This window comes from Glossina fuscipes, unplaced genomic scaffold (assembly GCF_014805625.2).
Source record: "Glossina fuscipes isolate IAEA_lab_2018 unplaced genomic scaffold, Yale_Gfus_2 1, whole genome shotgun sequence".
Taxonomy (NCBI): domain Eukaryota; kingdom Metazoa; phylum Arthropoda; class Insecta; order Diptera; family Glossinidae; genus Glossina; species Glossina fuscipes.
The window spans coordinates 16077513-16089449 of NW_023998415.1; the positions used below are offsets into that span (position 1 = coordinate 16077513).

The 11937-nt window shown below is 34.1% G+C and overlaps 2 protein-coding genes across 2 annotated transcripts in view; one reads left to right on the top strand and one right to left on the bottom strand.

Moving 5' to 3' along the window:
- Nucleotides 1–11643, top strand: part of LOC119645311 — a 26702-nt gene extending 15059 nt beyond the window's left edge. The window contains exons 2-4 of the mRNA XM_038045452.1: nt 10293–10452; nt 10517–10638; nt 10701–11643. Of these exons, the coding sequence (XP_037901380.1) occupies nt 10293–10452; nt 10517–10638; nt 10701–11609 (1191 nt within the window). The 3' untranslated portion in view covers nt 11610–11643. The remainder of the gene's footprint in view (nt 1–10292; nt 10453–10516; nt 10639–10700) is intronic.
- On the bottom strand, nt 8843–10200 carry LOC119645312. The gene is made up of 3 exons (XM_038045453.1): nt 9522–10200; nt 9278–9446; nt 8843–9189 (listed from the first exon to the last, which is right to left on the bottom strand). Exons 1-3 carry the CDS (start codon nt 10089–10091, stop codon nt 8846–8848), a joined length of 1083 nt encoding a protein of 360 aa, XP_037901381.1. The 5' UTR covers nt 10092–10200; the 3' UTR covers nt 8843–8845.
- Nucleotides 11644–11937: the final 294 nt, after the last annotated feature.

An 11937-nucleotide genomic window follows, 5' to 3' on the forward strand; every position in this document is an offset into this window, starting at 1 on the left:
AAATGCTATGTATGTGTTAGGCATGCGAAGCTCCCATAGGCTGAGTGGCGTGTAAATGAACTTTTCACGTTTCTTATACGAGTTTATGCCAAGTATGGCATGAACTGCTTTAATTGAAACATTTCTTCTATGTTTTTATTATTGTTTACTTTACTTATACGCGATACAAGTGCGTTTGAGCTTTGTACGGTTAAAAAGCATGCGTGCTTAGGTGTCAACATTATTGTGGGAAGTATGGTAAGTAGTTGTGAATGCGGGTATGAATGCGTCTTTAATTTTCCGCATTTTTTTTTTTTTTTTTTTTTTTTTTTTTTCTAACGCCGTATGCATAAATTTCTTATATGATTATTCGTCAACAACATGTGTTTTGCTTTTCAATTAAAAAGCCTTTAAACGTGAATTGCGGTGGTGGTTTGTTATCATAAAATAAATGGCTTTGACCTAAATCATTGCTTCTAATGTTTAACATTAAAACAAAAAAAAAAAACACATTATTCAAATTTAGACACGATCCTCTAAAACGAAAGGAGCAAAGTTCAACAAAAGCCTGTGCTGTGGTAACGATATACTATTAAAAAAAACATAAAACTAGTCTTTGGAAAAAGGACAGGAGTGAAGGTTGAAAGTTGAAAATTCGTCTTACCCTGATTGGTCATCAACCGGTCACCGTTGACACAATTTAAATTTAATGAGAAAAAAATCCTATATCTAGTTTGTACTGAACTTGTTTACAACCACCGTTAGCCCGTCTACGATATGTGATAGCAAAATGAAGGATTATCGGACAATCGGATTGCATTGGATAGCATTCGCATAAACAACGTATTACGTATGTATTTCAAATCATATTTTTCGACGACTTGGCTTCACTTTGTGCGAATTTCCAAATAAGCAGCATACTCTGCAGCAGATCGTATTTAGTCCGTTTTTGAATTAGATGCTGAGCAGCATTAAGCCAAAACTCTACAAACTTTAGACCTTGCACTAAAATTAGGGAGAAACCCATGGATTGGTTTCATTAATCTCCGGCTTCAATTTGCAATCACGTTGCCGCCTTTTTTAGACAATTTTACGGGACGTAATCATATTTTTAATTCACGGTCAAACAATAGACAGAGTAAGAGAGAGAGAGAGAGAGAGAGAGAGAGAAAGAAAGAGAGACATGTCTAAATTATGAGATATTTGGAGCACATTTTTGTACACTACTAGCTTTGGTCAAATTTAATCTAACCATTGTGTGTTGCGTGCAATATTATTGCAGAGTTGTAATTATCCGGATATAATATCCTCCACCACTTTTAGTACAGAGTATGTTAAGTTTATGGGGATATATGTGACACTCAGAAGAACTTAAGATAGAAACGATCTTTTCTTATATCGATCGATTCAGTATCATTTTCTGAATCGATTTAATTTTGTCTGCTCCTCTGAGGTCGATATTGTTGTGCTCATATAAAGTATATTTTCGAGATATTTTGACGAAATTTGGTACACTAACGTGTTTGGCACACCAAAGGTGAACACCATTTAAAATGGATTGGATCGGACGACTTTTACACCGTCTTATTTTCCAAAAATTCGTTATATGAGAAATATTATATATACTGAAATTTTTCGACAAAAATTGCTGAGAAATAATATTTCGCTACTCTAAAGTGATGTTAAAAATTTGGATCAGCTGGGCAACTTTTTTTTAATTCCTCTTAATCCCGTATAAAGATTTCACAGAGATGTAAACCCTTATATATGGAAATGTCTACTGATTTATGCATCCTGATGGGAAATGGTCCATAATAACAATCTGCTATAAAAATTGATTGCATCAAATTTGGGCTACGTAGATCTAATTTTCGGAAACCCATCTCATATAAGGGTTATCATGAAAAATAAATCTTGAAATTGTAAAAATTTTGAATATTTTTAGGATGAAAGTTGACCCATGACAGTAGTTCTATATAAAATTCAAGTGTAACAATATTTGAGCCATGTGGCTCTCTTTTCATGAATTGCACTCCATATAAACGGGTGCTCAGGAGGAGTTTCCCATCATTAAAACATATGACAAGTTGTATTAGGCGAAGTGATGAAGGGGCTTGAATGATTGGCCTTGCCTGACTATAGAGTTTTTACTCTTCTACTCGAATAAACCGTGGATGGAATGGCCGTTTGTCCTGTTTCGTCGATTACCTTTGCGCTATTTTCGTAATTCAAATTATGATTTTAAGTACTTGAGGTGAAGTCAACTTTGATTGTTAGCTTAAAAAAAAAATATTTCATTTTTTATTGACAACATGTCTTATATAATAAAAAAAAAAAAAAACTGTGTATAACGGTTGCGAACATTACGGCAGCATTACATAAATGCTGACACAAATGCTTGTTACAGTTACTGTCGAATTTTCTATCACTTGTTTTTAATTCAGTAAATCATGTGACAGCAAATTGACCATTTAAGGTCATCAGCATGTCTACTAAGAATAACCAGTTACTGTCATAGCGCGATAGAAGCATGCGTACAAAAAAAAAAAAAAAAAAAAATTATTATAAATTTTTTTTTTTTTTTTTTTTTTTTTAAAAAAAAAAAAAAAAAAAAAAAAAAAAAAAAAAAAAAAAAAATAATAATAATAATAATAAATAACAAATAAATAAAATTATATGTTTGGTCATTAGGTGTTTATGTGCGTGGAGGTTTCAAACGAGTTCCATTGAAACTGTTGAGCACTCTGGTCTTTAATAAATTTAAATTTCAGGAAAAACATTACGTAGGATTTACTTTTTTTTTCTTTTTACATATTCTTAAGTCTGCTTAAGCTTGAAACTTGAGCATATGTATAAAGAGATAGATAAGTTCAAGTACGTAAAAGAGAAAACAAATAAGACAAACAATAAATGCTAAAAATATAAATATCAAGCAGAGTACGGGGGCGATATGCGATATGTATTGCGATAAGTATTTTTCAAAAATATATCTCTTCCATAATCCATTTAGTCTTCTCAATATTTCAAAAACGAAAAAGTCTCTCACATTTCTGATATTCATTCACTGCCACTGCAAAAACCTAATCAAGGGAAAATTCAATTCTATATCTTAGTTTTTGCCTTAAAACCATTCTTCACAAACGCTTAACCGATTATCTGTTGCATCGTGAATTGTCTTCTCCGCTAAGTGCTCCCGATTGTTAAAGACTTTAGATGGTGAATATACTGTTTGGGCTTAGCATACCGTGGGGTATACTACGCACACCATTTTTGCCAAATTAAATCTCTCTCAGTTTTGACAAAGCCATAAACAAATAAAACAATATCTAACCATAAAAAAGTTAAAATATTCAAATAGGGCAAGGCCAACTATTAGATACCGTACATCACTTTGCCTAATAAAGTTCATTACTCTTTATCTCCGTCAAAAAATGACAAAAGTTATATTTTTCGTTACATAAAAGTTGACTTTTGATGAGAACCTTCCTTAAAGATTCGGCAGAGATTCGGCAGAGATTCGGAACTTGCGATCCGGATAAATTTATATGTGATTTGAATATTTTGTTAGAAACTTTCGTCTTTCTTTCGAAAGACTTACTTTTTATAAACATTTTTGTCTTTTTTTAGGGAATTGAGCGGAAAGTTAGATCTCGTCCTATTTAAGTGCTCCCAAAATGTTTAGTTTCTCTAAATTTACTGAAAATTTCAAAAAATTAAAAACTTTTTCAAAAAATAGGCCTTTAAGTGCTATAAGGTTCCTTAAGGGATATGATAGCAAAAATGCTTCGATGTAATTCACTTTCAATAATGTTCGAAGACTATGTGTTAATGGAGTGATGGTGAGGTGAATCATATTTTATCATATCGGAATAGGTAGATAGCTGTTAAATATCTCATATTTTATTAAAAAAAAATGTTCCCATAATTTTCGTTTTCTCTTAAGTGAGGAGTTTTTTTGTTTTATACCCTACACCACATGCACTGATGAAAGGGCATATTAAGCTTGTGCTTAAACTTAGAAATACGTGAGATAGATCGATTTTTCAATTATAACTTGTCCGTCCGTTTGTCCGTCTTCTTTTCTTATATTAAACCCATGGGTCAAAAATTTTTGTTTTCTGAAGCTAAAACGAACTTAGGTGAAAATGATCGTGGAACCGGATCACATTTTCAATCATTTTCGCCTTATATGAATGGCTGTAGGTTGGTGTAGAGCCATGGCACACTATAATGTTTTTACATGTTTTTCACATTATTTCATATTCACTTATGAAGCTTGAAGTATTCGCGGACTTCTGGGCAGCACAGTCCATCATATATATATATATATATATATATATATCAGTTGTTAGTTTGCCATCTCGATTTATTCACGAAACGATCGTAAATGTATTACTCTGGCGATTCTCAAATGTTCGTTTGTCGAAAAACAAGCAAATGTTGCAAATGATTTTGCGTATAATATATGTTAGCATTTCTCGGTTTTCCGTCGCGGTAAGCAGAAAAAAAAAAAAAAAAAATCCTCATTGAGAAAAACGAAGAAAAGCTGCATAAAATAGTAATAAACCGGAATCTTCGTTTTCATTCGAGTCATTCAGAGTCAAGGTGAATGTGAAATGAAAAACTGCTGTGTAAACAAACGTACGTTGATTTATGGGCAATAAAAATTCACATGGAAATGATTGTACAGTTGTTGTTTGTTTATGTAATTTAAACCACAAAAATGTGCAAAAAGAAATTGTTTACCATAAACGAGAAAATCAACATAATTTAAAGGCATGGAACAGAGAGGCAGATGATAATGCAACATGTGCATCCTTTACCAGTTTTTCTCTTCTTCTTTTTTTTTTTGTTTCTCCCTCTCTCTCTCTCTATATATATATATATATATATATATTTATAAATTTAAAAATCGAAAAATTGCCAAAGAAACTTTTGTGCTTTTTTTTTTTCTTCTTTTTTTTTTTTTTTTTTTGTAGAGAGTGCATGTGTGTACGTTACTCGGTGCTGCTACTGATATTGAGCAAAAATGCGAACGCATAAAATTTAAATGTTTGCACATGCGTATATATATATATATATATATATATATATATGTATGCGCATATATGGATAAGTGCGTTTATATTGATATGCATTTGTGTGTTTATTTGCACCAGAAGTGACAAACGGAAGCAATTCAACGCGTAAGCACGAATAAAACGCAAAACCAGTTATCTTATTTGCTTTTGGCGGGCGCTTAAGCATTTGTAACAGAAAATGTTTTACGATTTCGGTTGGAACGGGCGGACGATGCGCGCTAACGTTTCTTGTGCATTACATTTTTTCGGTGTATTGTAATTTATGTGATGATGACAACAACAACAACAACAAAGTATTAAACATCATTTTTGATGATGTTTTCCATATTCAAGGCGCGCGTTCGCATTATATGCAATCACCAGGAAAGGCAAAAAAAATAAACAAATAAAAGATTAGAAATTGTATAAATGTGATATTGTTTTGCAGCCTTATATGATTGATCGATCAATGAATGCAACACATGCGCATGACGATGTTGTTATGCATTGTAATCAAACGCGTTTAATTTCCTTGCCAGATAATTTTACGATGATATCATAATGTTATTGTTATTGTAAACGAAAGCTTTAATCGCGATGAATAGATGAGGAAATACATGGGCGTGGTTTTTACCCTACATCCAATGAAAATTTTTTATTCGTCTTGCACCGGCTCGCTTAGCAATAGCAATAGCAATAGCGACAGCGATAGCGATAGCAATAGTGCAAAGGTAATGTCCTATGTAAACGTAACCGTCCTATTGCATAACTTACAAGGTACAAAACATAACAAATGAATGGGAAAAGTTGATGGCCGTTTAACTTTAATCATTCTAACGGTCATTAATTAATCCATACTATGGCGCATTTAAAAGCCGACAACTCAATAAATAATGTAAATGGAAAGCCGTATGGCATTCAAATAATAATCACTTGAAAAGTGAATCGCACGCTTTGGTAATATGCGCAAATATCGGATGAAACTGCCCACAAATGATCGCAGAATTAAGATTGACATCAGTATAGGGCAACGCTTTGTTTCCTTCTGACAGATTCGAAAGGAAATCATAAGCCGTGACCTGCTTGAGTGTGCTTTCCAAGTGTGCGTCGCAACCAATGCGATTAAAGCGTGTAAAGCGCGAGTCAAAGCGCCCAGATACAAATTCAGTTCATACATATCTTAAATGACTTATCAATAATTGCAAAATCCTGGCTGGGATGTTTTGATATAATCAGATAATAGACCGGATCTTGACGCTACTATACCACCGTTTGTTTATTATTATTATTCTTCAAAACTCTCTTGATTCAGATTTTCACACCAGAAATTATAGAATTTCAATAATGATAGATGATAGGCTGGTTTTTACCAGAAAAATGACAAAAGATTATCCGATCAAATCGGCGTCTATTTGGTTTAATAAACCAAAAATCAATTAAAAGATAAGATAAATAAATGTATTTGAATTTTGATGAAAAATCGACACGAACCGAACAAGTCGATAACAAATATGTTGCCAAACGTGAATTACATTTTTAGCGTAACAAAAATTTGACATAACATTAATTGGATGGTAAGCGGGAATGCAGAGCATATCGCTTTTAATAGAAAACAAAAAAAGTTGAGTTGAATTCGATTTTGCATAATAAAGTTTTGAACTACAGTTCGCCCGCAAGAGTAAATTGGGCGAAGTGAAGAAAAAGAGACGAGCTAATGACATTCGATCGAGTTCGCGAATTATTGATCAGACAATCTTAAATCTCTGACAGGTGTGCAACACTGCATGTGTTAGACGGTCCCCTGTTCAGATGTCGTCGAAAGTCGTCAAATGTACTAAACTGACACTTAATGGCTTTTAAAAAGTGTTGCCTGATTTTTGGCGGCTTTTAACAACTTGAAGACATAATTATTATTATTTGTGCTAAAACCGTCCTCTCCCTCCTGTATGCTCCTATTATAATATTCATGCAACGATAGAGTTCTTCCCGTCAGACTTTAGTTTATTACACGCCCGTCAGTTAAACGACATCCCCGATTATTACAATAGCACTGTTTGTTGTAGGTTTTTTGTTCGTTCACATTCAATAAGCATAATAAAAAGGTGCGAATTCTTTTTATACCCTACTCCCCTTGTGATGCGGTGTACATTAAGTTTGTGCGAACGTATGTATGTAACAGCCGGAGGGACTGGGACATAGATCGAGCTTTTATCATCGATTACAATGGCATTCAAATTCATTTTCTAAATCAATCTAAGATTGTCTGTCCGTCGGTCCGTCTGACATCTTCCCATGTGCTCTTGCATTCAATCGCAAAGGACGCAAATTTTCAATATATTTTGATGAAATTTTATACGCTGACCTGTTTTAGCCAATATTTCGATCTCTTTTCATTCCTTTATGAATAACAGTTGAGCATTTAAGGGTGGGTCGTGGTCTAATATTCAATATTTCCTAATAATAATCTCTTATAAAAATTAACTAATCATCGTATGGTGGATCACGTGGGTCTTGCGTTTGCCTTTCCATCCTAATAATAAGCGCTGTAATGAAAAAGGCCTTTATATGCCAAATATTTAATGATGAAAATTGTTCGTTAGCAATCAACCATAGATAATTTGGATCAAATAGATTTACGTTTTAGATTGCGTAATATATATGGAGGTTTTCATGAAAGCAGATCCTTCTTCTTAATGCTGTTACGAAAATGTCATATTTGATGTTTTCAATCAAATACCTGCCTCAAGCAGCGGAGACCTATCGAAAAGATTACAGATTAACAGGCATTAATAGAACATTGGGCGGAAAAAGAAGAAACTAAAAGGGTATATAAGAGGAATATTTGCGGAGCGTAAAGTTAGTCGAGTCAAGATAGAGAGTTGCATTGCCATATTCGAACGAACGAACATGACAACGAAGGAGAAGGTTTCTGTAAATAATTTGTAAATATTGTAAATAACACCTATACTATCTTAAAAATCATAATTCAATGATTCAATGGGTGTGAACCCAATTTCAAAAGGATGTTAGTTGAATAAAAAAAAAGTGTAAAATTCACGCAAGACAGGTTTACGTTACGACACTAATATCGAAAATAAAATCAAAAAATAAATAAATAAATAAATAAACTACTCAACTAATTGATGATGTTATATGTATATGTGTTAAGTGTGTTTATGAAGCGCGTAGAGTTGTTTAAGTCAACTTAAACATTTCATTTGTCTTTATTTAACGCAAATGAATAAAATGTGTGCGTGCAAGTGTGCGGGCAGAACGAACCTGCGTTCGAAGCAATATGCTTGCAATTTTACAAATTGCTGCTATTAAGTTATTCAAGTAAATTTTCTCATAATAAAATGCTTTCCAAAAATGAGGACTCACGTACTGTAGGAGTTTTTTCCCTGTAATTCTTTTGTCTCTTCTTTTAAATACTCTTTGTCTTTCTTTTCTTCTTTTTTAATTTTTGCCAGGCACACACACACACACACACACACACACACACACACGCACACAAATTCATATCTGATTGTGATTTCAATTTCAAGCTCGCTGTTCGTTGATGTGATGTAAAAATTGATCTAGATTTTTAGCTATTTATTCTTGTTGTTGTTGTTGTTTTTGTTGTGATTGTTTTTGTTATTTTATTATTTAGGTTTTCCATCCAAATATATATAGTGAAAATTCTATAGCAAAATATGTATGCACGATTTTGATTAATTAAGAATGCGGTCGAAATTCTGCCAAGGGTTATATATATACATACATACATATATATATATATATATATATATAAATTCAAGTTTTGCTTATTCCGTTTGTGGGTTAGATTCTTTTAAACTTGATTTTCTTGACTCCACCGAGCCCACCGTACCTCTGACTGCCTTAATTTCCTCTTTCCCATAATCGGAAAATGTTAAGTTCACATCGTACGATGACCGAATGAAAATATCTAAAGGTGTATAAGAATTTTCGATCGGCCAAAAGTAAGAGTCTTCGTCGCGACGCACTTCGAAATGGAAATAATCATTGGCGAAGCGCTTAAGGTCCAAATAAAATTTATCGCAACTTAGCACCAAATTGATACGTTGAACTTCCGGTAATAATTTATTAAATGGATCAGGTGGCAGAGAAGCAAAATATTCAACTTCCTCTAAAAAGATAGCAAAAAAAAAAAAAAAAAAAAAACCACAAAAAACATTAGATTAAAAAGAATGATCCATAATATGATTAATTTTTACTTTTCTCTCTTCCGCGTCCAATCACCGCTTCGAGCACCTTCTGAACTTTTTCGATCAATTTAAAATGTTGCATTGCCATTAAATTCGCATCGGTTATTGTCGATGGAGGGAACTTTTCATTAATATTTATAGCGGGCGAGATGAACGTAATGAAATCTTTAAAATAAGCCTAAATCGTTTATGATATCATTATTTTATCATATTTAATTAATTAATTGATTTATATCCATATAATACTACCAACCTTGGGGACATTATTCTCTACAAGAAAAATTTTCGCCTCATCCCATGTAGAATCGGCGATAGTAACAAGTTCGTTAAAGAAATCGGCTAACATATTTTCGGCACCCTCGAGCATCAGATATGTATAGGTGTCCATGCATATAAATAGTCCCGTTAAATTATCGGGAGTTGTCTTCTTCTCTTCGCATATTGCAAATATTTTTTTCACTTTTCTTTGAAAAAATTTCACAAATTCATCGCCTTGCGATGAGGGCATGGCATCAGCAGCATTGCGCGCCAAAATAAAGACACGCTGATAATAAGTTCGATGACCTAAGCGTTCCAATTCAGCCACGACATAATGCTTTAGCGATTTACGTATCTCAAATTCATCGGCATCTTTTTTTACCATACGCGAGAAACGATTTCCGCGTTCTAACGAACCGATAGTGTCCGCGCTTTTGCTGGCTTGACTACGAGCGCGTAATTTTCGTTTAATACGTAATCGAGCAGCTCTTGCGGATTTTGATAATCCCTTGGTTTTCGGGCTCGACTTTACCGACGAAAATCTACCAAGTTTCTTTGTCGGCATTTCTATTTAATAGTTGGTTAGTCAGCGTTCCGTTGGCAAGAAAGAATACAAAATTTTTTTCCCCTTTTTCGTTATTTATTTTCTGTGATTTTTTTTTATTTTTTTTTTTTTATATTATGTTGTTATGTAGATGGGTTTCTAAGGTAACCATAGCTTATAGAATTTATAGGAGTTTTTTTTTTTTTTTTTTTTTTCTTACAGATAATTGTTCACATATTTAGTTGGCAACGGCAAAACTATGTAACGGCAACCGATCAATATCATATACAAACCGATGAAGGTCCTGAACGTTACTTTCGTTATCAAACACACAATGGACAATTTCGGAAAGAGAAGAGATTACAGGATGGTACGGTGATTGGTAAGTTGATGACTACTACTATATGGTTTGACATTTTTGACATTTGACTGTCGTTTATAACAAGGCACAGAGGCTTGGATCGACGCGGCTGGTTATTTAAGACTTAAGGATTATATGGCTGATAAGCAAGGCTATCGTATTTTGAAATCAAAAATACTGTATGTGGGCAAAGGCACAGAAATTCAGGTCAGTAGGCAAAGAAAGAATGATTCAATGAATTGGAAATTTCAAATGGAAACGTTTTGCAGGATGCTCTAAAATCTGCTAAATCGATTCCGGCGCAATCGGGTGCATTAGTGGATGGGAAAGAGGGCCTGTACAATCGACCGAACAGTATACCCGCATTAAGTAAAACAAATTATGCCTTTACGGGCAGTGCAAGTGGAAAAGATTTTAGCACAACCGTAGATCCACCGATCTTAGGCTATTTATCACCAGAGGAAGCAGCCAAACTGGAGCCTATAACATATTTAGGCTTCGATCATTATCCCAATGAATTGCCGGTAGCTGCAAAATTCAAGCTACGAACTAACGATCAACTTAACGATCATTTAAATCAGCATAATGAATATCGGGGCAGTGCTACAACGGAGAGAACGCAATCAGCAGTGCCATTACCCGTACAAGAAATACGACCACCTTATCCAAGTAAATATCGAAAATATGGAATTGGAATTGCATCTGTCCCCCCTACGCCTATAACAGTTAATGAGGCGGCCTCGAAGTATGGCAAATATTCGACGCCAGCGCCTTTTACTAATGTTCCGACACAATTCTCAACGACTGTCAATTCTGGTTATAATTACGGTACACCGACGTACAGATCCCCATCTCAAACAACTGCTTCTCTGCCTGCGCACGTGAACGCATTATTGCCGCTCTACGAACGTTCCCGATTGCCGCAATATAATGAGATTACGAATACGCAACAGGGCTTCCGTTATATTTTGCCTCATCATTATCATGAAGAATCTCAAATTAATGAGAGTAAAAAAGCCGGCAGTTTCGGTTATGTTGATCCGTTCGGCATACGACGCGTAGTATATTATAATGCGTCGCCGGAAAAAGGCTTCATACATCGCAATCGCAATCGCTATGTAGGCGTCGACGGTATCCCATTCGATGAACCTAAGCTCACGGAGAGAGAGAGTGTGTGAAATATTTGCAAAATGGGGAGTAAATCATAAAAATCTTAAATTAATACAATTTATTTATTTCGTTATTATTATCTGCGCTCTTTTAAAAGTCAAATTTATTCAAAAATCATTGCTATTGGATAAATAAATTTGATTTTTGAAAAGCTATATTTATTTAGTTACTAATCAATCAATTAATTGAACGCTAAGGAGGGAAATTGAAAGGGTCCAATCCAAACAAAGCAATAACGAACACGACCTCAATTATGTTAGATGAGTAATAGATTGTGTGTGTGTGTGTGTGTGTGTGTGTGTGTGTGTGTGTGTGTGTGTGTGTGTGTGTGTGTGT